The sequence below is a fragment of the Corvus moneduloides genome, chromosome 12, assembly GCF_009650955.1.
Source record: "Corvus moneduloides isolate bCorMon1 chromosome 12, bCorMon1.pri, whole genome shotgun sequence".
NCBI lineage: Eukaryota > Metazoa > Chordata > Aves > Passeriformes > Corvidae > Corvus > Corvus moneduloides.
The window spans coordinates 840,794-868,540 of NC_045487.1; the positions used below are offsets into that span (position 1 = coordinate 840,794).

A 27,747-nucleotide genomic window follows, 5' to 3' on the forward strand; every position below is an offset into this window, starting at 1 on the left:
AGGAAGAGGATCGGGGCAAAAGGGGGAGAATCAGGGCACACGTGGATTTGGAAGGAAGTTCCAGGTTCATCATGTTCACCCCCAGGGACCCCCTGAGCTGGACACGGACCCAGCACAGCCCCCTCCCCTTCCATGGACGTTCCCCTGCTGCCCACTCCCCCTACAGCTCACCGGGGCAACAGCTAGAGCCTCCTTTAACATTTATAATCATTACTTTGATTTTTAAACTACTTTATGATGGTTTAGTCTTACTTTCCAAACCAGAAACCATTCTTACACCTCTGAGAACTTTTGTGTGTAACTTTTGGGGGTTGTGTGTGGGTTGGATTGGGTTTTTCTCAACAAAATAAAAGCCCAACAAATACTGCAGGAATCACCTGTTCCATTTAAAGAGCAGATCCCAGGTCCCTTCCTCCTTCCATCCCCACTCCAGGTGAGGTGCCAGTGCTCAGGGACAGTCCCAGCTCAGCACTCCAGAGCAGGATCCCCTCTCAGTGAGGATGTTTGCCACTCCACAGCTCAACCACCTCATTAGCTGCTTTTTATTGAGCACCAACACTCATTACTTCTCAATTCTCTGATTAAGCACCACACTGCCGGGATCCCCAGCCTGCATCTGCCACCTGATTAGCTCAATAATTCTGATAATCGCAGACCCAGAGAGCTGGGAAGGGAAGGAACTGCAATCCCTGGGAGCTGGCTCGATTTACCCCTTTGTATACAACATCAATACCCCAAACTCCCAGCAACACTGTCCAGAGAATCCAACTTCAAACGCGCCAAGTTCGAGAATAATTTCAATAAAAAGCCACAGCAGGTCATTAAAATGCCCCTTAATTGTGTCTGCATCGCACTCCGTGCTGCTCCCACCCCGCCTGGCACCCTCCAGAGGTTTAAAGCTGCTCGGGGAGCTGGAGGAGCCCCGGCAGCCCCGCCGTGGCTCTGTCACAGCCGGGGACAGTGGCAAAGGCCAGCACAGCCCCCTGGCCCTCTGCCCCCAGTCCATCTCCCCGCTGTCCCCCGTCACTGCCTGACATGATTTAACAACTGTAATTCCTTATTTAACGATGTCAAAGGTTTTTAGGAAATTGACTGTATTTCACCAACGATATATTTCTTCTCGATGACAGAGTGGTTAAAATGATTTTTAAACCAAGACAGCAAAATAAAGCAGTAATAAAATCAATAAAAGGTGCTTAAAACATTCCTTCTATTAGGTAATGGCATTTAAAATATCCGTAGCTTGTAATGGCACTTAGGATATGCCCGAAAATCAATGAGCTAAATTACTTATTGAACTAGTTAATTTGAACATTGAGTTTTATATGTATATTGATAAAACAAGCGACAAAAACCCTGGGTGTGTTCGAATTCCACGGTCAGATATCTCCCTCTGCCGGGAAAAAAACTCTTAAAACTCCACCAGAGACTTTTTTTTCCTTTTTTTTTTTTTTTTTTTTTTTTTGAAGCAGGAACACTAAAGGATGTAACAACTGAAAACTCCACCAGAGGTCTCAGACTCTGCAGGGTTTGTAAATTATTGTTGGTTTTGCCAAAATCTTTGAAGTTTTACGATGCCGAATAGCAACACAAAACCTTCAATTGCACCCAAAATACCATTTGGTATTTTGAAATAGCAAAAGATTGCCACTATATCCAGAAATATACAAAACCATGTGGGAAAAGTGTAGAAAATAAGCGGATACCGTAGTGCTTTAAAAACTGTGAGATCACCCTCAACAACTTTGGTATTTTTCATGTTAGTAACTCCTCCATGGAGACTCTGAAGTAATAGCCTCAGGTAATACTTTTGTTTTGCTAGAAATAAAGTGGGAAAGACAAGTTCTGTGTCAGCTTCTGCTCCTGAGGCGCAAAAACCCTTCTCCAAAGCCTCACCTGAGCCCGCTTCTCTTTCACACGGTGCAAAAACCTCTACAAAATCTGAGAGGCTGAAGGGCATTGGCTTTACCTGACACGGTCCCTGGGAAGAAACCAAACACTAATAAAGATTTCTACCTATTTTCGTGGACTTTTATCGCTGCGGTAGCGGAATCCCTGCCGTCCCCGGAGGCTCTTTCCCGGGCCGGGTCGCAGGGACAGCCCCGGCGCACCTGTGAGGGGGAAGATTAAACCCGGTGTTGGCACTTCCACTCCGTCCCACGGCTTCCCTGCGCTCCCACCCCAGGCGGGACGGCAGGGCCGGGAGTGCGGCCCGAGGGATTCCTCACTCTGGGAGAGGGCACGGAGATCCCTGACCCGCGGAAAGGCGAACGGCAGCCTCATCCCGCACGGGAGCCGCCGCGGGGGCCGGCACGGCCCAGAAGCACCCTCCCGGGAGGGCTGGGAACACTCAGAGGAGGGATGGGGGCAAAATGAGGGGAAACGATGGGGGGAAAGAGGAGGGGAAAAAGGGGAGGGGGAAAAGAAGCGTTATAAAAAGCAGGGGGAGAAAAAGGGGGGGGGAAGGAAGAGGGGAAAGGGGAGGAAAAAAGGAAAGAAAGAGGGGAAAGGGGGGCAAGAGGAGGAAAAAAGGGGAGAAGGAGGGGGAAAGCGAGGAAAGGCACAGAAAAAGAGGGGGAAAGGAGGGGGGGAAGCGGAGGGAAAGGGGAGGGATCCGCAGCTGGGGACGGCCCCTTCCCGCCCTTTCCCCGCCTCGGGGCGGAGCAACGCCGCAGCCCCAAGATGGCGGCGGCACCTTCCCAAGATGGCGATGTTACCTTCCCAAGATGGCGGCGGCACCCTCCCAAGATGGCGATGTTACCTTCCCAAGATGGCGGTGGTACCTTCCCAAGATGGCGGTGGTACCTTCCCAAGATGGCGATGGTACCTTCCCAAGATGGCGATGGTACCTTCCCAAGATGGCGGCGCTCCCCCGAGCCGGCGGCCGCCCCGCCCCGCGCGGTGCACGCCGGTCGCTCGGGGCGGGCTGAGGGCCGGGGCCGGTCGGGCCTGGTGCGGGCGCGGGCGGTCGGAGCGAGCGGGGCCGGGCCGGGCCGGGCCGGGCAGGGCAGGGCGGGCGCCATGCCGGAGCTGGCCGTGGACAGGGTGGTCGTGCACCCGCTGGTGCTGCTCAGCGTCGTCGATCACTTCAACAGGTGCGGCCGGGCGGGAGCGGCGCCGCGGCGCTGAGTCACGGCCGGGCCGGGAGCGGGGCCGGGCCGGGAGCGGGGCCCTGAAGGAGCCCGAGGCTGGGAGGGGACCCGGCGGAGCGGGAGGGCCCCGGGGCCGGGAGGGGACCCTGTCCCTCCGGCACCCTGGGTAATTTGGGCCTAATTCCGCTCCCTCCCGCCGGTGCGGAGCGGTTTTAGAGTCAGAAATAAAGCCCTAAATCCCAGGAGATGCCCGAGCCCACGGTGGGTGACAGTGGGATCGGTCGCTGCTCGCAGGCGGTGTCGGGGTCGCATCCCCGGCCTCCCCGGGACAGGCTTTGGTTCCGAGGGCTCCGGGACGCCCTTTCGTGGCTGCGAACACGAGCAGTGATGATATAACACAGTCACTGCCCCTCTTCCACCCCCGCTGTGTCACCCCCGCCACGAGAGGGGGGTCCCTGCTCCCTCCCTCCCGTCTGCGAAAGGGACTGACTGTCGTTTTTCCTTTCAGAATAGGAAAAGTGGGAAATCAGAAGCGAGTGGTCGGAGTGCTGCTGGGCTCCTGGCAAAAGAAGATCCTGGATGTGTCCAACAGTTTTGCAGGTGAGTTCGGGTGTCCTGCCCTTCTCCAAACCCACTGAATTATTTAGTGGATGGATTGTGTTGGGGTTTTGGAAGGCACCCTGATCCATCCATGTACAAATCACCCCATATCCAACAACAAATGCAAACTGCTGTCGACACCCCCAAGTAAACCTCACTCTCCTTTACCAGCCAAAAATACCCAAGCCAGAGCGTTTCAATAAACATTTTAATTCAGGAAGCTGGATTTTTGAACACTGGTGTTTTGTTTTATTCCCAGTACCTTTTGATGAGGATGACAAGGATGATACTGTGTGGTTCCTGGACCATGACTATCTGGAGAACATGTATGGAATGTTTAAGAAGGTCAATGGTGAGTTGAGATCTTCTGACAGTCAGGGGTACATTCCCAAAAACTTTCAGGGCTGTGGAAAAGGGAATTTCTATTAATCACAGAATCCTTAAGGTTGGAAAAAACCTGTAAGATCATGGAGTCCAACCATCAACCAGTACCACCAGCATGTTGTCCACTAACCGTGTCCCACATCCACGCAGTTTTGAACACTTCAGGGATGGGACTTGCATCTCGAGATGTCAGAGGTGCAGGCTGTCAGACCCTGAGAGCAACACAATTAAGAGAAGCCATTAAATAAGCAGTGAAGGGACCAGCAGGAAGGTTGTGGGTCAGTAACGGTGACGAGTGAGCGTGGTCACTGCTCAAGCCATGGCCTTGTAATCCATTTCCCTCTCCTCCACATGGATCAGACTCTCACCCTTGATGTGCCTACCCAGTCTCTGCTCTGGTCTCTCTGCTGGGGCCTCCCCACAGTTCTGATTCCAGATCCTTTCTGCTTTTGCTCAGCCAGAGAAAGAATCGTGGGGTGGTACCACACGGGCCCGAAGCTGCACAAGAATGACATCGCCATCAATGAACTGATGAAGAGATACTGCCCCAACTCTGTAAGTTTGGCCTTTGGGGTTGTTCTTCTCTCTCTTTCCCTGAAAGGGGCATGTGGGAAGCCTTGTCCCCCACCTTTTTTGTTGGTGACACAGCATGGTGGCTGTAAAGTGATTGAGGAACTGGGATCAGGAGTTTTCTGAATCATTGTCTCAGTGCCTGCGGTTACCCCTCTGAGCAGCCTCGTGCTGGTGCTGAGGAGGGAAGAGCTGGCTCGGGTATTTCTTCCTACTCTTTGACCAAAATCCAGTTTCCTGCATGTTTTCTTTCTTCCCGAGGTGCTGGTGATCATTGACGTGAAGCCGAAGGACCTGGGGCTGCCCACAGAAGCCTACATCTCAGTGGAGGAGGTCCATGATGTGAGTGTTGACCGTGTGAAGTGTCACAGTCACGGCTGGGAGCACTCGGAAGCTGTCACTGGCTGCAGGTGCTCCCAGGTGTGCCCCGTCATTGTGGGCCTGCCCTGAGCAGCTCACGCCTCACTGAGCCCCATGCAGACAAACACCCAGCAGTGAGTCACTGTAATTGTTGCACTTCAATTATGGATGTGTATGAAATATTGGATCTTTTTGCCTTTCTGAGGCCTTCACTACAGAGCAGGAGCTGCTCTCCCAAAATGCAACGAGGCTGGATCAGGGAAGAGAGAAATAATTGTGATATTTAGTGAGAATTTCCATTGCTCCCTGCTGGGTACACACCAGCAAAATGCAGAAATGGGAAGTTACCCAGAGCAGGAGAGATTGCTGGGGCAGTCGGTGATACGGTGATCAAATCAAGGACATCCCAACTAGAGCTGTTCCTCTCACATCCCTTGTGGCCTGTGTAGGGCTGCTTTTCTGGTTTCATCGGTGCAATCCCTCATGCCCTGGCTAAAATCCCGTTTGTGTGTCCCTTCAGGATGGCACCCCGACCTCCAAGACTTTTGAGCACGTGACGAGCGAGATCGGCGCGGAGGAGGCCGAGGAAGTGGGTGTGGAGCATCTGCTGAGGTGAGGGGGGAGCTGTCCCGGGCCCTGCCCACGCTCCCAGCGGCATTCCCGGTGCCGTTCCCGGTGCCACTGCACGAGGAGCGCGTTGAGCACATGGCATAAATCCCGGGAGCACTGGATCCCATCATCCCTCGGCCGTGCTCACATGGCTCTAAGCTGGAAAGGTCCCAAGGGACGGTGCCCAGCAGGGTGAGGTTCTGATCCCAGTTCTCTCTGCATTTCAGGGACATCAAGGACACCACGGTGGGCACTCTGTCCCAGCGGATCACAAACCAAGTCCATGGCTTGAAGGGACTGAACTCCAAGCTTCTGGACATCAGGAGCTACCTAGAGAAAGTAGCCCTGGGCAAACTCCCCATCAACCACCAGATCATCTACCACCTCCAGGACGTCTTCAACCTGCTCCCAGATGTGAACCTGCAGGAGTTTGTCAAGGCCTTTTACCTGAAGACCAACGACCAGATGGTGGTGGTGTACCTGGCCTCGCTCATCCGCTCCGTCGTGGCCCTGCACAACCTCATCAACAACAAGATTGCCAACAGGGACGCAGAGAAGAAGGAAGGACAGGAAAAAGAAGAAAGTAAAAAGGAGAGGAAAGATGAGAAGGAGAAGGACAAAGAGAAGAGTGATGGCAAGAAAGAAGAGAAAAAGGAGAAAAAGTAAAAGGTGTAGTTTTTTTATTTGTAAATTAAAAATCTTGTAAACTAAATCCCTGGTGCTGGGGTCCTGTATGTTGTGCTCAGCACTGCTCTTCCTCACCCAGGCAGGGTTGGGGGAGCCATGCAGAGGCTTTTGATTTGATTATACTTTAATACAGCACTTTTCCTTCCCCCAGTGTGTCTTGGGGGGTGTTGAGGCCTCAGCTCACACACACTCTGCTCTTGGTGCGTGTATTCCCATTTTCCAGGGCTAATCTATTGTCATCAGCCACTTTCGTGCACCGCAGCCATCCCTGTGTTTAACTGGCCCTGTGCCCCAGCCCCTAGGGGTGTGGCACAGCTGGGATGTTGTCACTGCTGTCACAGCTCTGTGCCAGCAAGGCCCCAGCCCCTCCCTGGGGACAGCGCGGGTGGCCCTGTCACCCCTGGTCGGGGCCAAGCAGCTCTCAGGGCGGCAGGGAGGCTGTGAGCCCGGGGAAGCACTGGGACCATCACCGCTGACACAGAGCGGGCAGGGACAAAATCCACGGGATTTGTGATCCCAGTGCTGAGCTCCGGCTGCTGTCATGGTCCTGGAGCCTGAGCACTGCACAGACCCCACCCTGGGAGCCATACCCGGGCCCAGGGGAAATGCTGAGCCAGGACAGGCAGAGACCTGGGACTCGCAGGGATCCAGGACACAGGCACACCTCGGCAGCTGCTTTGTCGTTTATTGCACAGGAAGCCTCGCGGGGCAGGCAGGGCCATGCGGACCCGGCCGCTTCCCAGCCCGGAGCCGTTGCAGGGTCCCGTCTGCACAGGCCCCCGGACACACGGACATGCCAGGCCTGTTGCCCGCACACACAGGGAAGGGCAGGAGTGACATCCAGGTGATGTTGCCCTCTCCGCAGCCCGGCCGGCAGCAGAGGGAACACTGAAGTGTGGGCAGGACCCAGGATCTGAGCAAAGGCCGGCAGGGCCCCGGCAGTGCCCCGAGCCCCCGGGGCTGCTGTGGAGCACCAGCTCCGAGCAGAAACCACATCACTTAAATACAGCTGCCCAGGGGCCACAGGCTGCAAATCAGGACACGCTCAGCCAGGCTCTGGCTCCAGCGGCTGCGGGTCTCGCTGGGGAAGGGGCTGTCCTGGCGCTCAGACGGTGCACAAGAGCCCTTCAGAAGCATCATCTTGGGGGTCCTTGTCATTGTTGCTGGATGCTGGGTGCAGGATGGGGCCCAGAAATCAGTCAGAGCCATTTTCCCCCTCACCTGCCACTACCAAAATGCCATCAAAAGGCAGAAAACAGGAGGGGGAAGAGCCTCTACCAAACACCTGTGTCTGTGAGGGGGGCCGAGAAGCCCCAGTGCCCCCTGTGCTGCCCCCCAGCCCCTCTGCACCAGCCCTCGCGAGCCAAGCCCTTGTGTCCTCCTCTCCATCACACCTCAGATTTCCTTAGGGAGGGAAGCAAAGCCCCATTCCCCCAGGGCCGTGTCAGTGCAGGCCTCGCCTGGGAGCAAGAGCCACAGTGTCCATAGGGGCCTGTGCACATCCCAGAGAGGGCCCTGGGCACCGGCCGGCAGCACTCTGGGAATGCCCCACAGCTCCATCACTCCTGTCCAAACCCTTCCGTCTCCTCGATGGCGTAAAGCAGCTTCTCCTTCAGCTGTTCGTAGCTCTTGTAGGGAGGGAGATCCAGGCGGTTGAAGCTGGGGAGAGAGCGGAGGCTGAGACACGGCCAGGAACAGCACTCCCATCCCACGGGATGGAGAGCCCCGTGCAGCCCCGCAGCGTTCCCTGTGCCCTCACGCACTCCGGCCAGGCCGAGGGGCAGTGACTTACCACGTGTGGCTCCGTGGCAGCCACGTCTCTTTGCCAACTTTATCGATGCAGAATTTCTGGGGCCCGTTGCTGCCTGTTAATGACGAGCACAGCAAAGCTCATTACACGACCAGGAGCTGAAAAAGAAACCCCTCCCACACACACTGAGATCCACCGTCATGGGCTTACAATCCCAGGGACACGGGGTAAATCCACGGAAACAATCTCTGCCTGTTTGCAGAGAGGATGTTCAAAAAACAAAGGAGAAAGCAAAATGCAGGTTCACAGCACCAAGGGGCAAGAGCACCATCTCTGAGCATGATGGTTCCATAGCCAGTGCTAAAACTTATTGATCTGTGAACCCTCAGGATTGTGCGAGTCCATCCAAGAGTTTTAAAGGACCTGGCACAGGAAGTCTGAGTCACTGGCTTTTTAACAGATTGGGAATGCTGGAGAGGTTCCAGGGGGCGGAAAAAGCTAATATGCCAGCAAGAACAACTGAGGGGGTTAAGCAAGCTGGTTGGCTTGACACGAATACCAGGAAAGTCAGGGAAAGGCTGGTGCAGGCCCCAAAAAGCAGCAAATTAAAGGATGAGTGGAACCACACTGTGGTTTTCTGAAAAAGAGGCTTTGTCACACAAGAATCAAAATTCAATCAGAAATCCAATCTCATTCAGATTGAGATCACAAACCAGCCCGACAAAGTTAACCCTGGCAGGGCGGTCATGGCCAAAGAACGTGTCTGGAAATGGCACAACACCAGATGGGACCCCTGTGCTCAGACCTCGCAGCTGCTTTCCTGCTCACGTGCTGCGTGTGCTCTGTGTGGGGACAGGGACAGGAAGGTGCCACCCCCAGTGGCTCCCCAGGACACACCGATGAGCTCAGCAAAGCCCCCGACAGGCAGGCGGCAGGTCCCCGTCACGAACTGCAGCAGCCGGATCCTCTTCTCGTTGTCCATCTCCTTAACCACCTGCAGCAGGAATGCAGCAGGTGAATGGGATCCTGGTCCCATCCCACAGGATGGCTCCTGCCACCCCACGCCCTCAGCTGGGCTCAGACTGACCTGCCAGAACCACTGGATCTGTTTGCTGTTCTTGGTGTAGTGCCTGTATATGGTATTTTTCTGCCAGTCGTTCATGTCGATCTCCTGCATCCCACACAGCATCAGCTGGGGACAGGGGAACACTCAGCAGGGGACAGACGGGGCCCTGCACCCGCACTCCGAGCACCAACTCCTCCAGTGCCAGCCTTCAGCTGGCCCAGGCACCAGCACTGAGGCATCTGGGATGAATTCCTCCCATCCAACAAGATGTTCTCTTGCCAATGGACCCAGTGAGCCACCCGCAGAGCAAACACCCGGGGCCGTACCCTCGTCAGCAGAGCCGATGGGCACAGAGCATGAGCAGGGTCACCATGTGCCACTTCACATCCACGTCCCCACCCCAGGTGCCAGCTCACCTCCAGCTCCTTCTCGTCGAAGTAGCGCAGCCACTCGAGTGGCACCACCTCGTTGAAGCCGTCCAGGAATGCCTTGGTCTGTTCCTCCACGCCCCGTGTGAACCTCCAGTCCGTCAGCAGCCTGGGGAGGCAGACGGGGTCGGCACAGAGCCAGCACCGCTGGCCCGGCACGGGGGAACCCCAGGATTCCTCCCACAAGCAGGGAGGGCCCCGGGAGTGTGGGGAAGGGGAGAGGGGCTCCCTCAAAGCACCAGGGCTCCCCTCAGTTCCCACTGGTGGATTTCTGTCTCTGCCCCCAAACCCATGAGCAGCATTCAGCCCCAAGCATAGCACAGCGGCCTTAGGAGCTCCAGGGGTACAAAGCAAGTCCCCTGGCTGGAGCTGAGCTGGCCCTGGCAGCCCCCAGGCAGGCAGGGGTAACAGCCATGGGATGGGAGAGCAGCCTCAGCCTCTCTCCCCTCTCCTTTTTCCTGAAAGTACTGGCAACTGCCCAGCCCGCAGCAATCCAGACTGCAGCAGAGCTCGGCCAGCCGCGCCAGCCCGGGCTTGTCACAGGCCACGTAGCCCAGGGAAGCGGCCACGTCCCAAGCCCCACGGTCCCACCCCTGCAGCCACTGGGGGCGGGTGCCTGACAGGACCCTTGGGACAGCCACTCACATGATGTACTCCTCCTTGTTCTCCTCCGTCACACGGATGCTCTCACCACCCTCCTTCAGCTCGTGGGTGGTCACCTTGCCCAGGATCTCCATGTCCTGGATGAAGTACAGCTCCAGGCCGCACTCCTCCAGGCTGTTCTCCCTGTGGGGGACACTGGGATGTGATTCCTGATGGAGGCACCCAGCAGCAGTGAGGGGCTGCGGGGAGAGCTCTGCCCGCCCGCAGTGCGACCGGAGCAGGTGGAGGAGGAGCGCAGGGCACTCACTTGGTCCAGACGATGGAGTTGTAGAACTCGGGGTCGATGGACTCCAGGTCCTTCAGCGTCGGGCGCTTGTTCAGCATCCGTTTGTAGAAGGGCAGCGTGAAGCCGGTATCGATGAACTTCCCGTGGTACAGAGCCTGTGGCGGGGAGGGGACACCAGGTCATGGGGGACCCCAGGACGCAGCCCTGGGGCGAGAAAACGCTCCACCCTGGGGCACTGATGGGGCAGAAGGAACTCATTGCCAGGTCCCTGAGCTGTGGCACTTGCTCCTGGCTGGCACACACGGTGGGAAAGGGTGGGCTGCCCCAACAGCACCGCCCAGGGCGGGTGGGCTGCAGCCCCTCTCCCTCCCCACCACAAATTCCACTGCGTCTCCCTCTCCCCTCACAGCTCTATTAAGAGCACTTGTTTAAACAGAGCTGTGCTGTGGCTTCCCTCAATCCCTGGCTTCCAGGAGCCCCGAGGCAAAGGCAGCCAAAAATAATGCAGACGCTTGTCTAGAACAGCCCAGCGGTGAGTAATAGTCTGGGGTTTTATTGGTATCCTGCGAGGCGGGGCAGGGCAGGGCAGGACAGCGGGGCCGGAGCCGCCTCCACGCACACCCCGCAGGGCTGCAGGCCAGGGACCCTTCCCTGGGCCTGGGGAGCCCTGGCAGCCCCCCTGCCAGCCCGGGGCACATTGGCCTTAAGGAATCCGAGACAAACAGGAGGAGGTGCTCCGGAGCTCGGGCAGCTGGAAAATCTCACACGGCTGGGACTAAAAATAGTCCCTGGAGCTGCAGATCCGACAGCACCTGGGGTGACAGCCAAAGACCTGGAGCCATCCATCCCCGCCACAACTCCTGGGAAACCAGGTCTCCTCTGGCCCCACAGCCATTCCCTGGATTTAAAATGCATCACCCCACAGCACCCCTTGCAGGGCCATCTCCCATGGACCCACACGTGGGCAAGAAGGGGCTCACAGAGGGCAGCAGTGCCGAGCCCAGCACAGCTGTGGCACATGGAGCTGCCCCTCGCCCTGCTGACCACCCCGTGCCATCCCCCAGGCTCTCACCATGGCGATGAAGCGGCCGATGAAGCGGAAGTAGGTGAGGTGGTCGGGGTTGATGGAGGAGGCGGGGTTGATCTGCAGGCAGTAGTTGTTCTTGCCCGCGTACTCGAAGAGGCAGTACATGGGGTTGAGCACCTCGTGGGACAGGAGGAAGAACCACTCCCTGGACGAGACAAGGGGAACACGGTGACAAGCAGCTCAGGGAGGAGACAGTGTGTGTCCCTGCACCAACCGGGTGCCCACCTCCTCAGGGTGCCAGGCAGGTGTTGGGCACTGGTGTGACTGGGCGAGGGTGTCCCCCTCCCCGAGGTGCCCTGTGGTTTGTGGGGTTTGTGAGATGTTTCTGGAGATGCCAGTTTGCTGCAGGCCCCACTCAGAGCATCAGGAACCCCGTCACGTGCCACACACTCAGTCCCAGCTGGGCTGTCCCACACATACACACCCCAGTGCACCCAATCCCTCTGCACACGCTGCCCCAGGAGCCCCACGCCAAGCTCGGGACAGCACCATCCTGGCTTTGCTCCCCCGGCCGTGCAGGCAGACAGGAATCCTCGGACGTGGAGGCAGCCCCAGCATCCCGTCCGTGGTTCTACCCTGTGGTAGAACAGCATGACGTAACCTACCATAGGGTAAAACCACTGGCAGGACACAGAGAGAGGTGGAGCAGGAGCAGGAGCCAGGGTAGCAGCCCCACGAAGGGCAGCAGGTGAGCGTGGGGTGGCAGCGGGCAGGGACACACCAACCCCAGCTCCAAGGAGATGTCCCAGGGGAGCCAGAGGGGGCTCACAAGCACACAGGACCCCCTCAAGCCAAGCCACAGCCCATGCCCTGTGGCAACACCATACTGGGGCAGCAGCAGGGCCGCAGCAACCACATCACACCCTGTCTGCCCTGGCATATGCTGACTGTCTGGGAACACCAGGGCCTGTCAGCTGCAGGGAGATGAGGCCACTCAGCCCATCACCCCCACACTGGGGGTAGCAGGGGAGCCCCAGCTGCGTCCCCTGTGCTGTCGCTGCCAGGGACACGTCTGGAAGTGCTTTCAGGGCATTCCACCGCTCCTAAAACCCAGTTTCCCATTTAAACACCCCTGGACTCCTCTGCTCAAGGACTGGGAGTCCTGAGCACAGCTGCCTAGTGCCTGCACCGCCCACAGGACAAAGGGCACAGGCATGGCACAGCTCAGTGGCCCGGCGCGCCGCACTCACCTGGCAATGCCACCGTAGTCCAGGCCCTCCTCCCCTCGCATGATGATGTACAGCCGGCGCCGCAGGTCGTACGGCTTCATGTTCATGATCTGGGGACGAGCAGGGAAGTGTCACCGCGGCGGGGGCCAGCTCCACTCCTGAGGGCCAGCTCCACTCCTGCCCGGCTCCGTGGCCCCGGCACCTCCCTACCTGCTGGAAGGAGTCCTCGAAGAGCGTCTGCCGGGACACGCTGATCTTCACATGGCTGGGCAGTGCGTTCGACTGCAGGCAGGGCAGAGGCACAGGGCTGTGTGAGGCAGGCACGGCCCTCCTCACCCACACCTGCCCACAGGGCTCAGGGCACCCACGCAGCCGCCCACAGCCATTCTACTCACGTGGCAGAGGAAGCGGAACTGGTGGTACTTCCAGCGAAAGCTCCGGTCATACGCACCTGGGGAGCCGCCGTGCTTGCTCCTGCCAAAGCAGCAGGGCCTCGGTCACACCCCCGGCCCCGAGCAGCCCCCGTCGCCAGCCAGGTGGGATGAGGGTCACTGGGTGCAGCTCTCCTCTGTCAGAGCCCACGCGAGCCCCCAGACCCGCTGCTCGGGGCTTACCCAGACTCGAAGCCTGGGCGCGGGTCCTTGAAGGTGGTGGTGCGGGTGTTGTGGTCCACGAAGTACCGCACGCTCTCGTTCGTGTACTTCATCTCCCAGCCCGGCGGCAGCGGCGGCTCCTGGATCATCCTGCTGGCAAGGAACGGCTCACCTTCGGGCAGTCCCCCCTGAACTACAGCTCCGTGCCAGGCAAAAGGAAGGATCCATGGCATGGGACTGGCGAGCGACTGCGCGCACCCTGCGAGAGGAGCCCTGCCTGGGCAGCACTCCGGCCACAGCCACGGCACTGTCAGAGCTTCACTCTCCATCTGTGGGACGCATGGCCTCAGTGCAGGCCAGCAAAAGGTCCTCAGCCAGGGCAGGTCCCTGGAGAACAGCACCTTCCCAAACCCTGCTCCCCCCACGGCCGCCTACCCCTGCGTGCGAGGGTCTTCCCACTGCGTAGTCCGGGTGTTGTGGTTCACGTAATACACTCGGCCATTGTCCTGTCTCTTCTCTAGGAGAAAAGGGAGAGGAAGCGTCAGCTGGAGTCCTGGGAACAGCAGCTCACAGAAGTTTGTCAGCTCTCCCATTCCACCTCCCTGGCTCCTTTGGAAAAGGCAGGATAAACCCCACATTCTTTCCACGTGCCCGAGCTGCCTCAGCCCAGCAGTGCCAGCATGCGGGAGGTGCCAGGGCAAGGCCAGCGCTGCCAATGCGCTGCCAGGCCAGCACGGGGGCTGTGCACAGCCACACACCCTCGTGGCACACACACCCCCTCCTGGGACACGCAGCAATGTCCCTCCCTCCACATGGAGCCACAGGTGCTTTCCAAACTCCCTGCACGGCCTTGCTCCAGTGCACACGTGTGTGAACACACAGGGTCCTCCTTGTGCTGCACACAGGCACAAAACAGCCCCACCACACACACCAGCTACCCCTACACACACCCCTGCCTCCCCAGCACCGTGTGTGCCCCGCACCTCCTCCTCGTCCTCTGTGTGCTGCATCACTCCCACATGCTCAGCCCTGCACCACGCAGGCAGCGACACCTTGTCACCTCCCTGTCACCCTTCTGGCCAGTGCCAGCCCCTCGCTCCATCTCACTCCTGGACTGTGGGCAGCAGCCCCCAAATGATGGCCAGGACTGCATCCACCCCAGGGATCCCATCCATCCTGGGGACCCCCAACCCAGGGGGTGCTCAGCCCCACGCAGAGCTGCGCCTCCCCAGCCTGCCCAGCTGGCACTGGGGACGGGTCCCTTCTCCTTGCTGATGGGAGGCGGGACACCCAGCAGGGGCTCCACCACTGCCCCCATCAAGACACTGCCCCTGTGGACTCCCTGAGCAGCCTGAGCCCCTCTGTCCTGCTCCAAGCTTCCACAATTTTAACCCCTCTCCTGCTCTCCCTGGCACAGCACAGCCCAGCTGCACCCACGAGCGTCCCAGCCTGCCCTCTCCAGGGATGCTTTGGCCATGGAGGGGATCTCTCTGTCCTGCAGGTGACACAGGGACTTTTCAAAATGTCCCGGCACACAATGCTTGGGCCATGTGGGGACCACCAGCCCTGCTCCTGCCAGCTCCCAGCCCTGCTACAGACCCAGGCAGAGCAACCTGGAGGCAGCACGGCAGCAGGACAGATCCCTGCTTGGCAGAGGAGGGGTCTGGGGACAAGCAAGGACTTGGATCCCCAGCATCTTCCCCCATCCAAAGAGCAATCACAGGCACTTCTGCATTCAGCAGCTGAGAGAGGCTGCGAACTCCTCCAGCAAAAAGGGAAAAAGGGGGGGAAAAAAAGTTGAATTTCACATCAGAGATCGTGCTAGTCACAGGCAGAGTCAGCCCCACGTGCAGCCAAGCACAGGGAGTGCTGGCTCCACGGCCACCCTTCCCAGTATCGCCAGGGATGGGAGCGAGGAAGGCGCTGGCAGCACGGTGCTCCCCGCGGGATGGGCAGGGTCCTGCTGCCAGTGACAGGAGTGTCCCCTGGGGGCCATGCAGGAACAGGTGAGGCAGCACAGTACTTACCCCAGCCAGGAGGAAGGGGCCCCAGAGGATCATTGTCAGACGGGGCTCCGGAGGACTAGAGACAACAGAGAGAGCAAAAACACGGAATAAACCCCAGAGCCGGGATGGCTGGGAAGAGCAGAACATAGAGGTGAGCCGGCCAGCCCCGCTTCCACTCGCCTCTCCTTGGCCCACAGCTCCCAGGGAACTAAAAAAAACTTGCACACTCAAGGGGGGTTAAAAAAAGAAACGCAAAAAAAAAAAAAAAAAAAAAAAAAAAGAAAGAAGAAAAAAAAAAAAAGCCCAGAAGCTCAGCCTAAGCAGGGGCTGGGGCAGCCAAGGGGCGGCGGGCAGGGGCAGGGGCAGGGGCTGTGCCGGCCGAGGGCAGCAGGACGGCCCGGAGGGCTCCGGACGTGCGCGGCTGCTCGGCTGCGCCGGCGTCCCCTCCACATACACCTCCAGCCTCCTCCAAGAACCACACACAAGAGGGGAAAAAATATCGCAGGCCTTTCCAATGAAATCATTCCCACAAGCGCTGTCCACGCCCCGCGCTTCCTGGCGGGATGGCGGCCCCCTCCTCCCGGGCAGGGCCGGTGCGGGATGCGCTGCACTGAGCCCGCATTCAGCCCGGGCGGCCCGGCCCCCGCCCCCGCCGCACAAAGCCCCTTTCTCCCGAGCCGGGCTGGCCCAGCACGGGGGGCACGGGCCGCTGTCCCGCGCCGGTGGGTGCAAACCCCCGCCCCAGCCCCGCTGCGCTCCCTGGGGATAGAGGGTCCCCGGGGCCCAGGGCAGGAGGGGACCTGGAAGCGCTTTTAATGGTTAAATAAGAAACGAATCGTTACCCAAAAGGTAAAAAACCCAGCTGCTGGAGGGGGCTGTGTCCCAGCTCCTCGCGCCAGGACGGATCCGAGTCAGCCTGGGTCCAGGGCATGCCACCCGCAGCCAGACCCGGCCCTCGCGGCGCCAGGGACCCCCACCCCCGAGAGGCACCGAAACCTGGATGGGTACAGCTCATGGCAGCCCAGCACCCCGGGGATGGCCTGGCACAGCCCGTGCCCCTCTGAGCTTCATCTCTTGTACCCGCCCCCCGTGCCAGGACTGGCATGGCCAGCACAGCTCGGACCCGGGGCAGCGTCCGCTCCCTCCCCACCAGGACAGGCTGCCCAGACACGCAGCCAAGTCTTGTCCAGAGGTACCACCTCACTGGCACCTAAACATAGCTAATTGAAGCTACCAGGGCAGGGCTCCAGGCAGCTCCTGCAGCTCCCCACAGCCCCTGGGAACAACCTGGCCCCTGTGCCAGAGACCCTTCATGCAAGGGATGCAGCACCAGGGCATCTGCTGGGAGAGCGAACCCTGGCTTCACCCAAGCCCCCCAAGCTCTGCCTTTCCCAGGCTCTGCCCCACTGCTCATCACCCCCCCTACCGTCCCCTCCAGCAAGGAGGGCAGAGGGATGCTGGAGGCAGGGGCAAGTCAAGCAGAAAGCCCCTGTGGGGCAGGAGGCAGAGCAGCAGCCATCACCGCTGGCAGCAGAGTTTGAAACAAAAAGTACAATCGTTTCATCAGGCTAAATTTGGAGCTCGAGTCCCTCCCTCGGCAGAGCGCAGCCAGGGTGAGTTGCACGGCGCTGGAGCGGCTCCAAGGCTGGCGCTGGCGGGGAGTGAGGGACGGGCCCGGAGCCCCGCTGGGAGCCCCCTCCCAGGGGAGCCCCTCCCAGCGCCCTTCCCCTGGGCTCTGGTGAACGGCACGAGGGACAGCACGGTCGTGGGGGTCCAGCTCCCCTGTGAGGCTTGGAAGGGTTGGAGAGACATCCAGGGAGGGACAGGCAGGGGGAGGAGAGGGGCTGAGCCCCAGGAGCGGCCCCGGTTGTGTTCCACACAGAATGGACTTTGCACTGCCTACTCCCCTGCCCAGAGAGCAGCTGAGCTCCTCGATGCAGCCCTGAGCTCACTGCAGTCTCAGCTGGGACTCCTGGCTTTCTCTGAGGAGATAAAAGTCAATGAGAAGCTGGTTCCTCTAGGCTGCCCACCTTCCCTCCACACCTGTTCACCTGCCTCTGGCACGAGTGCAGTTTCACCACTGCACGGGCCAGATCGCTGCTCCGGGTGGCAGAACCGCTCCAGCCTGGCCCTTTCCCAAGCACTGCTCTCCCTGCAGCCCATGGACACCAGCACTGCTCAGGTCAGCAGAGGTGCTCACTCCCACAGCTGGGTCCAGATCCACAGCAAAGGTATGGCTGGGACAAGCGTGGTCCCTTGCCCAGAAACAGAATGGTTGAGACCATTCCCTGAGCAAGGAAACGCAAATACACAGCCCAAACCAGGAACGAGGGGAAGCAGCAGAGGAAGCAGGAGGGAGCTGGCCAAGTCCAGCTTGTTCCTTGCACCCTCTGCACTTGTACCCTGGCCCTGCAGCTCCTGCTGCATCCGGGACCCAACCACGCTGTCCTCAGCCCAACAGAGACCCAGGGAGGGATGAGCTCAGGCCCCAGAGCCTCCTGTCCTGCTACACACCAGGCTCCCACAGCTCCCTCAGCTCCAACAGCAGGTTCTGCAGCCCCATAGGTCTGCAGCAAGGCTTGTCTGATGGGAGTCACAGGAGAATGTGTGCCACTGGCACTGGAGAGACCTTGGGCACAGGCAGCTGAGGACACCTCCCACCACTCTTCAAGGCCGTGCAAGCTGGTTTATAAAAAGCAAGTCACTCCCCCACAGCCTCTGCAGGCAGCTGAGGAGTTTGTGGGCTCCCATCCAGGCACTGCTCTGAGCTCGCACAGACCCCACACAGCCCAGCAAGTGCCTTCCCACGCTCCGTGGCTCCCAGGCAGGCCCCGGCGAGACCAGCGGGACAGCCAGGTGAGACCCCCGCCAGCACCACGCCCGGCTCTCACCTGGTACAAGAACCTTTGGCTGAACTGCTGCATGGCCCCTTGGAGCTGGTTGCGCTGCGACTGCCACTGCTCGTAGTTCCTGACGTACTCGGCCGTGGGGCGCTGCCACGTGGTGGTCCGGGTGTTGTGGTCCACGTAGTAATACCTGCCTCGAGGATCCACGCGCTTCTCCCACCTGCAAGCACCCAAGGAAGTTGTCACCGTGTGTCTCACGCAGCTTGGCGGGTCCTGCGGACTGGCACCCTCCGACACGAGGGCTCCATGCCCAGCTCCAGCATAACCACTGGTTTCACACCTAAAGGGGCTCTTTTGGACAAGGACCCACCAAAACGAAATACAGAGGACGAGTAACTCTTCGAGTAGCTCCTGCAAGGGCACACGAAGCCTGACAGGATTCTGGGACACCAGCAGAGCTCCCTCCAGGACAGCCGACCTCCAACTGAGGCAAGGCCTGGAGCCCCTGAGCCCCTTACCCTGGAGGAAGGGGTCTCTCCCACGTCGTGGTCTTGTTGTTGTGGTCTACATAGTAGACTCTACCATTCGGCAGCTCCCGCTGTTCCCACCTGCAAGAAAAATAAAATCATGAGGCAGGTGATACTTGCTGGCACCAAGAACATCCAGAGAGCTGCCCCTGGTGGGTCAGGGAGCCCAGCCCCTCACATCCTTGGCATTCCAACCTTTACTGGACAGGTCTGCACGGCAGCTGCTGGGCCTCCTAGATGGAGACTCTGGGAGAGGGGCTGCAGCACTCTGCTTCCTGAACAGGCATAACCTGGAACATAAATTCCTAATTTCCCCCAGAAAGGTCGGCGTAAGATTTCACACAGGGTCAGTTTTATGCCCTGTGTTTCTGATGTTTTTGGTTGGTTTGTCCTAATACATCTTCAGAGGGGAGTGTTTGAGTTTGGGCTGGGGCTGGGTTCTCTCCCTGGCAGCCCTGGGCTTGCTGCTGACAGCTACGGCTTAAACACACGTGTGGCCACGGCACTCGGGCTGGGGTGGCCCTGAGGACAGCCTGGGTGACAGCGAGCCTGGCTTTACAGGGCCACACTGGAACCATTCTTTGTGTGAATTCATTCATGAATTCACCCTGGCAAAGGTAAAAGCTCTGTGGAGCCTGTGCTTTCTCGTCAGCTTTTATCCTTCAGCAGAGGAGGCGAGGCAGCAGCTGCTGACAGATAAAGTGTTCTCCTGCCACACTTCTGCTCCCACAGGCCTCTCTCCCCATTCAATCTTCTGTCTCAATTAATCACCATAAAAAGCTCTAGGAAATTAATACACCAGCTTCTGTGTGACAGCAAGGAAGCCAGCCCAGGCTGGCAGGGAGAAGGCAGCCCTGGGGATGGAGCTGCTCCAAGTGCTAGTGCCCCACAGCCTGGGCTTGTTCCAGCTCAGCCCCACAGCTCCAAGGACAGCAAAGCCATCGGTGACCTCACCACAGCCACACACCTGCTGTGACACAGCTCAGCTGCATCACAGCCTCTGTGGAGCCCACGCAACACCTGCACATGTTGCTTCTAGTCAGCAGCACTGGACCTTTCTCCTCCCTGGACCAGGTCAGGGACAACAGTGGGTATCCCTGAGGAAGAGTCCAAGGCAGCATCTGCTGTGCCCCTACACCATAAGGGTGAGGAGCTGCCAAGCCTGACACCGCCCAGTTTCCTGGTCACAAACCATGAACTTGGTGCTTCATGAGCATAAAAGCACCAGGACAGGTAAAACAAGAGTGAAATCTCTAAAGAGAAAATCAGCACAGCTGGGGTGTCCTAAGGCACAAGGATGTCCACCCCATGAGATGGATGGCAGAAGGTGCCCAGGCACCTTCAGGGCAGTGGAATTGCCCTGGACAGGTCCTCCAGTCTCATTAACATCAGGTTCTCTGATCCATACAGCTCTGAGGACTTGGAAGGCACCATTCCTGTGGCTATAGAGACCAGAATTCCCATGATGAGAATTCCTCCAGGTTTCTGGATCCCTCTGGGTGTGCTCGTGACTGAAAAGAGACATGCAGGATTGCGGAGAGCTGCTGGTGGTGGCAGCTACTGCTTGATGTCCCCCTGCCCCCACCTCACCCCCTGTAAAAACACTGATGAGCTCACAAACTCCTCCCCAGAAGCTCCTGGGTGATGCGAGGAGTGAATCTGCCGAGGGCTGGCTCTCCCTGCCAGTCACCGCCAGTGGTGATGAACCGCGGTTACCGCTGACACACAGAGATGGGGACACTGGGGACAACCAGTGCCCACCTTGCCCAGCTCCACACAGCCCCCAGCATGGGAGATCCACGGTTTTGGGAGCACTGGATGGTGGGAGCTCTCCCCACATGCACCACACTGCAACCACAAAGCACCCAACATGCCGGTCCCTGCCAGCTCTCCTCCAGCTGCCCACAGGCTCATGATGGCCATGGATGCAGGGAGCCACAGGCACTGAGAAGTGGCAGAGCTGAGGCAACCCTGCAGTCCAAACAAAACGCCCTCCTTACGTAAGAAACCACAGCCCCATGGGTTCTGCCAGGCAGCATAAAGCACCTCTTTGTGCGGGCAAGACAGCACGCACGCCCCCTGCTCCAGCCGCCTGTCCCCACATGGGATCATCCCTGATAGGATCCAGATGCAGGAGCCAGCAGTCCCCCTCCCCTCCCTTCACTATCGATCCGTTCAGAAACCCCAGCAGGAGAGCTGAGACCCCAAGGCCTTGGGCGCTGTGGCCGCGGCTCCGGCGCCACACACGCTCCCAGCTCCGCAGGGGAACACTCTGCCCAGAGGATGTGAAGGAGGTTTTGGGCACTGTCGGGGCTGGAATTACTCAGAACTCCTTCCAGCCCTCTCTAGCCCCTAGGACAGACTCCCAGTTGTGTGAGGGATGCCTTTGAGCCACCACACCTGGTGCCGATGTTGAGACACGGAGATCTGAGCACAGCAAATCACTTGGGATCCCCACATGAACCCAACCGTCTGTTACAGCCCAGAATGAGCAGGGAGGCTGGGACCACCCTCCAGAGGCTGAAGGGAGTGCTCCCCACGCTTCCAGGGAAGGAAGGAGACGCTCGGAGAACGGCGCAGAGCTCAGGAGGGACGTGCCTGGCAGCTCTGCAGGGGGACGCTGCTCCTGGAGTGGCAGAGCAGGAGCCATCCCCACGGGCCCTACAGTGCTCTCACAGCCGTCCCAGCAAGGGGCTATCCTGCATCCCCATCTCCCAAGATGGGCCCCAAACCAGCAGTCAGAAAATTCCGTGGTGAGGTGAGCCTGCCAAAAACCAGCCTCCCTGGATCAGGGCTCAAGAGAACTCCAGAAGCTCATTTACACCACCCCAGGGACACAGCACTGTGCAATCCAGTTCAGCAAATCCCCATTAGCCCAGGACCTGCTCTGGCAGCTCCCTGGCAGGGTTCACACCGTGGAGACCTCAATGGATTCAACTCTCCGCTCTCCTTCACCTGGGAAGCCCCTGATCTCTGGTCTGCCCCTGCTCAGGCCAGCACAGCACAGCACAAATGCAGCTCGTGCTGCCCTCTTTCCCCCTACAGATCCCACGGCCAGCACAGAAAGTGCTAACCAAAGGTGTCTCCAGAGATCTAAGTTCCAGCTCAGCCTGGAGAATGCCTCACTACCCCTCCAGTGTTCCTCTCCATCCATCTCCCAAAGCAAACGCCTTTATCCTCCTCCCTGCTCTGACACACCCGATTCTCTGGTGTGTGAGCTCCACAGGGAGATGGGCACAGACGACACGGCCACTTTTCCACCTGGCTGGGCCAGGTAAATCCAGCCTGGTGTCTTAGAAAGCGGCGCCTGCAGCCTCCTGAACCTCCAGAATCCTGAGGTATCTGCAAGCTTCCCTGCCCCAGCACAGAAACAACAGCCTGTTTCCAGCCCCAGGTGGGGAAAAGGAGACCTTCAGTCTACCTGGTAGGAGCAGAAAGAGGCATAAGCTCTGGCTGGAATAAAGGCCTTTTTGAGAGCACTGGACTTTTCCAGCTGCCTGGAAACAGGAAGCGCCCAGGCCAGGAGAACAGAAACCCTCACACACCCGCATAAAGGCACAGTGAGCCGTTAACCCTAATTACCTGTGACTGACACGCGAGCGGGGCCCTGACCTTCCAGGCATCGCCTCAGCCAAAGCAAAATAAACAGCTCCCTTCATCCCAAACACAGGCCATTTCACCCCCCGCCCAGAATTCTAGGGGTCTGACACGAGGGGAGAACGGCGCAGCTGCAGCACACTGGGGGCTGAGCCCAGAGCCCGACTGCCACCCCCACAGCCCGAGCCAGCAGCCCCCACTCCTCTGCAGCCCGTTCCCAATGTCCTGTGGAGGAGGAGGAGGATGAACAGCATCCACACCAGGGAGAATGAGCACCACTACTCGAGGGCCCTGCCCCCCTGGCCCCAGCCGTGGCCAAAGTCTCTGTGATGTCCCCGGAGCACGCCTGTGCCCTCCTGCTCAGTGGAGCTCCCTGAAAATCCACGCTCACTCTCCTGGGTGTTTTCCTCTGACTGATCCCTCGAGCAGCCCGGTGAGAGTGGAGGGCTCTGCTGCTCCCCAGGCACAGATGCTGCTTGGCACAGAGATGCCACCCACTGTTTACTGCCCCAAACACCCAGCAGGCACAGGCCAGACGTCAGCCCAGAGCATCCTGGGCAGGCAGGCAGGACAAGGAGCACAGGATCCCCAGCACCTGCCCCAGGCCCTCCTTGTTCCACTCAGCACCAGCATCTCCACCAGTTCCTGGGGCAGCACTTCCCCTCCCTTGAACAGCCTCTCATCCCAGCACACAGCAGTGCCCCAGTTGGTTCCCATCCCCACTCCCTGAGGGCCACAGGCAGAGCTTACCCGGGGGGCAGAGCATCCAGGGTGAGCACGGCTGCCCGGGCTGGGGGGGCACTGGGGCCTGAGGCCGCCTCCTCGGCCTCTCCGGAGCTGCTCAGGGCAGGAAGGGCAGGAGCAGCGGAGCCGTCGGCCGTGCCGGACGCCGCCGGGGTCGGAACGCTGGCACCAGCTGCCGGCCTGTCCTCATCCATGTCCACGGCACCCACGGCATCCCCGTTCACTGGAAAGGCAGAGGGCAGGAGGTCAGCACCAGGGAGGGGGCCAAGGCCGGCTGATCTTCCCGGGAAGCAGAGCACGTGGTGGGTCACAACCCAAGCACGGCGCTCTCAGTGCTCCCAGCCTGCAGCAAAGGCAGCACCTGCTTCACCCAGACCCCTCTGGGCACCACTGCCATCGCCTCCATCCTGAGGCAATAGCAGAAGGTTCTTTGCATTTGTGCTCAGTGTCTCCTCTGCCACTGGAAACAAGCTGCACCCCGGATGGGAACTCGGGGAATGAGGGGGAGCTCCGAAACAGTGGGTACAGCATCTCCCCTGAGGCAGAGTGAAACCCAGGCTCTGCAAGTCAACAGCACTGGAAAGAGCTAAACGTTGCTGGATTCCACGGAACTTTTGGGAAGGGGAAGAGACTGAGCAAAGGAAAACTACAAAGAAAACTGGTAAGTTTTTTGCAGAGAAAGAAAGTTGAAAGGGAATTTGTTTGAGGAATATTTATTAGATAGCCAAAACGCTGAGACCTGGCAGCCCAGCTGAGGAGAACCTTTGCTACAAGGCATCCTGGCTGGAGTGGCAAAGCAAAAGCTTTATAAACAACCCACAAACAAGGGTGTGAGGGATGCAGACAGATTTCCATGAGTTAGAGCTGAGAAACATAAAAACTGTAAGGGAAGCCCAAATATTTAGAAGCATTGTAGGAAAAAGCAGTATAAACCCTCATGGAAGGGAGACTGAAGAGCTACAGATGCTCTGTGGAAGAGACAGAGTGCTCAGGACACTCTGCTTGGCAGCTGGAGGGTGGCAGGACAAATCCTCCAGCACCAGAGGGATCCTGGGACACAGCAGCAGCTGCAGGTGCCCCCAGGCAAAAGCTGCAGGCAAGGAAGATTTCCAGGTTAGCAACAACTGATGTTCCATCAGAGTCCAGCAGGACCCAGCTGAGGAGGTCTCTGACTGCCCTTCATCTCCAGCAAGCCTGGGAAAAGGCCATTTTAGAAGCTTCAGTCACACTGTGAGAAGCTTCAAAGGGAACCTGCAGCAGGACCCAGGTGAATGCACCATGGTCAGTTTGATCTCAGTCCTGGACAAAGCAGGGAAAAGCTGATCCAAAGTCCACCTGATAAAGAAGGGCTCCAGGGGGAACATAGCAAGGGCTGAACAATGTGGCTGTGGGGAAAACACGGCTGGGAATAATCTCTTTTCTTGTCAGCTGAAATTACAGATGTGAGTGACAAATGTAATGGGGAGTTCTTGCAACAGCCTGCTTGAAAAACATGGCAGTGTCACCAAAATGTGCCACAGTGAGGGAGAAGAGGTTGGTTTCTAGGCATTCCAGGATGTCCAGCACTAATCCCAGCCACACAAAACACTCTTCTCCCCATCCCAAGCCATTGCTGACAGGAGCTGCGGGAGGCATGGAGGGTGGTAAAACAGCAACAAGGACGGCACAGTCATAAAGCCACTGGGGAGGCTGTGGCTGGGCCAGTAAAAAGTGCTTTAAATACACCAAAGCCAAGGAGCCAAGTTGTACTTGAGATCAAAATCCCCGTCCCCAGCCTGAGGGAGTGTCCACAGAGCAAGGAGCCTGGGAGGGGCTGGGCTTTGACAAAAATGGGCTTTGGAAAAATTGAAATTGCATTGCTCCAGGTTTTCCCAACGAAACATCAGAAAACACCAAACTCCTTCTGGGCTGAACAGTACGTTTCCTTCTACCCAAAACAAAGTGCTCTGCCTCTCCTTCATCTCCCACAAAAGCAAATGCAGTGCAGAGGAGCAGAAGATGCTCCATGAGAGCCAGAGAAGAAAAACAGATCAGCCACGTGTGACTTCACAGTCAGGCACTCAGCAGGTCTCAGTCCTGCTCCACAAGGGATTTATGGCTTTGTGGACAAATCCAAGAAATGACAAGAGAAATCTTTCCAAAAATACCCCATGGTGTAAGAACCAGCCCTCTATGAGAGGTGGGTTTGTGCCTTGTCTCATGCTTGACAGGCAGCTGCTCCTCCCCACTTCAGAGCTCAGAACATTTTCACTGAAGACTGATGGGAAATTCAGCTGAACCCTGAAAAAAGTCCACTCAGCAGTGACAACTGTCCTCCTCACTGTGATACCGGTGATATTGCTGCCCCAGTATCCTTTAAACACCTGGAGCTGGTGACTCCAGAGTGGAATCACAGAAATGATTCCTGACAGGCAGCACAGATCCTCCCAGTGCGCTCTGCAGAGCTGCCTGGCTTATCAGAAGTAAAATCAATAAAAATCAATCACTCCGCGGGGACAAAATTCCCAGGCACTACAAGATGCATTATCTCAGCAGCAATTCATTTTCTAAATGAGTAATAGCCCCGAGCTCTGCCCCCACCTCCCACGAGCGCAGAGTCACCTGTGCCGTTGGCCACGCCATTGGCCATGCCGGTGGCCGTGCCATTGGCTGTGCTGGTGGCCGCGCCGGTGGCTATGCCATTGGCCATGCTGGTGGCCGTGCCATTGGCCATGCTGGTGGCTGTGCTGGTGTGCTGTGAGCTCTTGGCCTGCTGCCGGTGCCGGCTCCTGGCACTGGGACTTTGCTCTCCACTCCCCGCGTTTCCCCGGGCTGCTCCGGCCACATGTCGGTGCGTCCTGCAAGGGAAGGGAATGTGGGAGGTGGCAGACATCACATGGAAAACCCCACTCCTGTCTTTTTGCCCTGGTCTTCCACTGCTTCCTCCCAGCACAGCCACTGGTGTCCCCTGGGAAGGGCCAGGATACAGTTCCATGCCTCTGCTCAGGGCAGTGCCTGGAGCTTCATGCTGCCTGCTCAGACCTGCCCCCAGTCTTGGCACACACCTGCTGGTGGCAGAGACCCATGGAGGAGTCACCCAGGTGACACCACCTTGCTTTGTTCACAGGCGGTCACTCTACGTGCCGAGGAATGGCCCTGGCTGCTCACGGCCGGACATCTGCTCGCCACCGTGGATGCCAGCTTGTTTCATCCACCCCTGCAGATCCCAGGAGATCCCACACCAGCCCCAGGTCCTGCACCATGGTGGGGACCCTGACCAGTGCCTCATGCCTGGCTCCAAGTCTTGCACAGAGGCAGATGAGGAAGGTGCTCCCAGGACAGCTGTGGCCTCCAGAAAAGGAGAGGACAAGCAGACGGGAAGGAGGGAGCTGAAATCACAGCACAGGTGAGCTGCTCCATCTCTTGGGGGTCGCTGCCACCCTGGAGCTCACCTGCCACTGCTTCCCATGGCCACGGCAGCCCAACCTCCATGGGCAGAACACCTGCAGCTCCCCCCAGCAAACTCTCCCCTTTGGACCATCCAGGGTCCCCAAGGCAGCACAGAGGCATTCCTGAAAAAGCTGGGTTTCACCTTAAGAATTCATTCCTGTGAGTGAGGAGGGGGACAGGGCAGGAGGGGAGACACTGCCATCCCAAATCTGGGGGGCCTGGGGAGCAGAGGCAGAGCCCAGGCAGCAACCATGGAGGGTAAAGACTGCAGGGACAAGGACATCAGTTTCTCCCAGCCAAAATCTACCTTAAAAGGGCAAAACCCACAAACTGTCCCCAAGTCTCAGGGCTGGCACTGGGAGGGGAAAGCAGCTTGGCAGCGACAGGGCACAGATCAGTCATGCCACTCACAGCAGCTCCAGCAACTGGAACCCTCCCACTCACTCCAAAGCTGCTCTCCTTGGGGAGTGGCTCATGGCAGGACTGGGACTGGGAGGAGACATGGGAAAGCAGGAGATGGTTGTTGAAAATAGATTAGATGAGAGCCACGGGCAGAGCAGGAGCTGCTGTGGCCACTTCAGTGTGCCCCCAGGAGGGCAGCCCCAGCCAGGGGCTCCTCACACAGTGAACTCACACTGGAACCCCGGCTGCCCCCCAGCCATGGCTCTGTGCTGGGGTTTGCTTTGGCCACCCGCACCCGGGAGCATGGAGCAACTGTGGGTACAGAAGAGGCTCCTCTCCCCCCATCAGGAGGTGAAGGTGGTCCCTCACTGATGTGGCTCAGCAAGGCATACTGGTAACTACCCACCTTCCAAAAGCTGGCTGGGACCTGCCCCACAATTCCCCCCATGGTGAGGCCAGAGGCAGCACAGCCCCTGGAGCCCTGGCCAGAGGGGAACAGGCAGGTGGCAGCAGGCTGTCCCACTGGGAGCAGCCTCTCTGGCATGGGATGGATCTGGCCCCTGCTCTCCTCAGCACAGATGAGCTCAGAAGTGCCCAGAGAGTTTTTAGAAACCAAAACAGGATGTTTCCAGGCTGCCAGCCGGCAGCACAGGGTTACCAGCCTGAATTAGCCAGCCCGCCGCCCAGCCCAGCCCTCCTACGAGTGCTCCCATCTGGGCATTGTCTTTTAATAGACACTGGAAACAAACCCAGCAAGGCCACAGAGCGTGGCGGGATGGGAGTGTGTGCTTAAAATAGGAGCAGGGAAAAAACCAGGCAGAGCATGGATGGGAACAAACAGTGGGGTGGGGTGGAGCGGGGTGTGCGGATGACAGCCCCTCTCCCACGCCGGGGGCAAGACCCTGCTGTCCC

The 27,747-nt window shown here is 58.6% G+C and overlaps 2 protein-coding genes and 1 long non-coding RNA gene across 6 annotated transcripts in view; 1 reads left to right on the forward strand and 2 right to left on the reverse strand.

Moving 5' to 3' along the window:
* The window catches only part of LOC116450117, a 37,281-nt gene extending 34,854 nt beyond the window's left edge, over positions 1-2,427 (reverse strand). For both annotated transcript variants that reach the window (XR_004242679.1, XR_004242680.1), the window contains exons 1-2: positions 2,229-2,427; positions 2,017-2,111 (exon numbers count right to left, since the gene is read on the reverse strand). This is a non-coding gene — a long non-coding RNA (uncharacterized LOC116450117). The remainder of the gene's footprint in view (positions 1-2,016; positions 2,112-2,228) is intronic.
* A 505-nt stretch (positions 2,428-2,932) lies between these two features.
* Positions 2,933-6,327, forward strand: PSMD7 (proteasome 26S subunit, non-ATPase 7). Its single transcript, XM_032121675.1, has 7 exons — positions 2,933-3,095; positions 3,601-3,692; positions 3,952-4,044; positions 4,534-4,631; positions 4,908-4,988; positions 5,527-5,618; positions 5,843-6,327. The coding sequence occupies exons 1-7, from the start codon at positions 3,022-3,024 to the stop codon at positions 6,279-6,281; spliced, it is 969 nt and encodes a 322-aa protein (XP_031977566.1). The 5' UTR covers positions 2,933-3,021; the 3' UTR covers positions 6,282-6,327.
* A 640-nt stretch (positions 6,328-6,967) lies between these two features.
* WWP2 (WW domain containing E3 ubiquitin protein ligase 2) overlaps positions 6,968-27,747 on the reverse strand; it is a 32,357-nt gene continuing 11,577 nt past the window's right edge. For 2 of the 3 annotated variants that reach the window (XM_032121670.1, XM_032121672.1), the window contains exons 7-24: positions 25,606-25,841; positions 23,011-23,227; positions 18,655-18,744; positions 18,182-18,356; positions 15,312-15,366; positions 13,720-13,801; positions 13,306-13,437; positions 13,087-13,165; positions 12,902-12,973; positions 12,713-12,801; positions 11,508-11,667; positions 10,457-10,590; positions 10,192-10,332; positions 9,535-9,655; positions 9,140-9,244; positions 8,950-9,046; positions 8,095-8,167; positions 6,968-7,961 (exon numbers count right to left, since the gene is read on the reverse strand). In XM_032121670.1, coding sequence (XP_031977561.1) covers positions 7,862-7,961; positions 8,095-8,167; positions 8,950-9,046; positions 9,140-9,244; positions 9,535-9,655; positions 10,192-10,332; positions 10,457-10,590; positions 11,508-11,667; positions 12,713-12,801; positions 12,902-12,973; positions 13,087-13,165; positions 13,306-13,437; positions 13,720-13,801; positions 15,312-15,366; positions 18,182-18,356; positions 18,655-18,744; positions 23,011-23,227; positions 25,606-25,841 — 2,158 coding nt within the window. In that variant the 3' untranslated portion in view covers positions 6,968-7,861. The remainder of the gene's footprint in view (positions 7,962-8,094; positions 8,168-8,949; positions 9,047-9,139; positions 9,245-9,534; positions 9,656-10,191; positions 10,333-10,456; positions 10,591-11,507; positions 11,668-12,712; positions 12,802-12,901; positions 12,974-13,086; positions 13,166-13,305; positions 13,438-13,719; positions 13,802-15,311; positions 15,367-18,181; positions 18,357-18,654; positions 18,745-23,010; positions 23,228-25,605; positions 25,842-27,747) is intronic. The other variant, XM_032121673.1, reaches the window with a different exon arrangement.

What these genes read in the sequence shown, in the direction of transcription:
- PSMD7 (XM_032121675.1), top strand. Translation starts at nt 3,022, where the DNA reads ATGCCGGAGCTGGCCGTGGACAGGGTGGTCGTGCACCCGCTGGTGCTG. An exon ending in AGAGATACTGCCCCAACTCT is followed by an intron (nt 4,632 to 4,907) that starts GTAAGTTTGGCC and finishes TTTCTTCCCGAG; the next exon opens with GTGCTGGTGATCATTGACGT. An exon ending in GGTGTGGAGCATCTGCTGAG is followed by an intron (nt 5,619 to 5,842) that starts GTGAGGGGGGAG and finishes TCTGCATTTCAG; the next exon opens with GGACATCAAGGACACCACGG.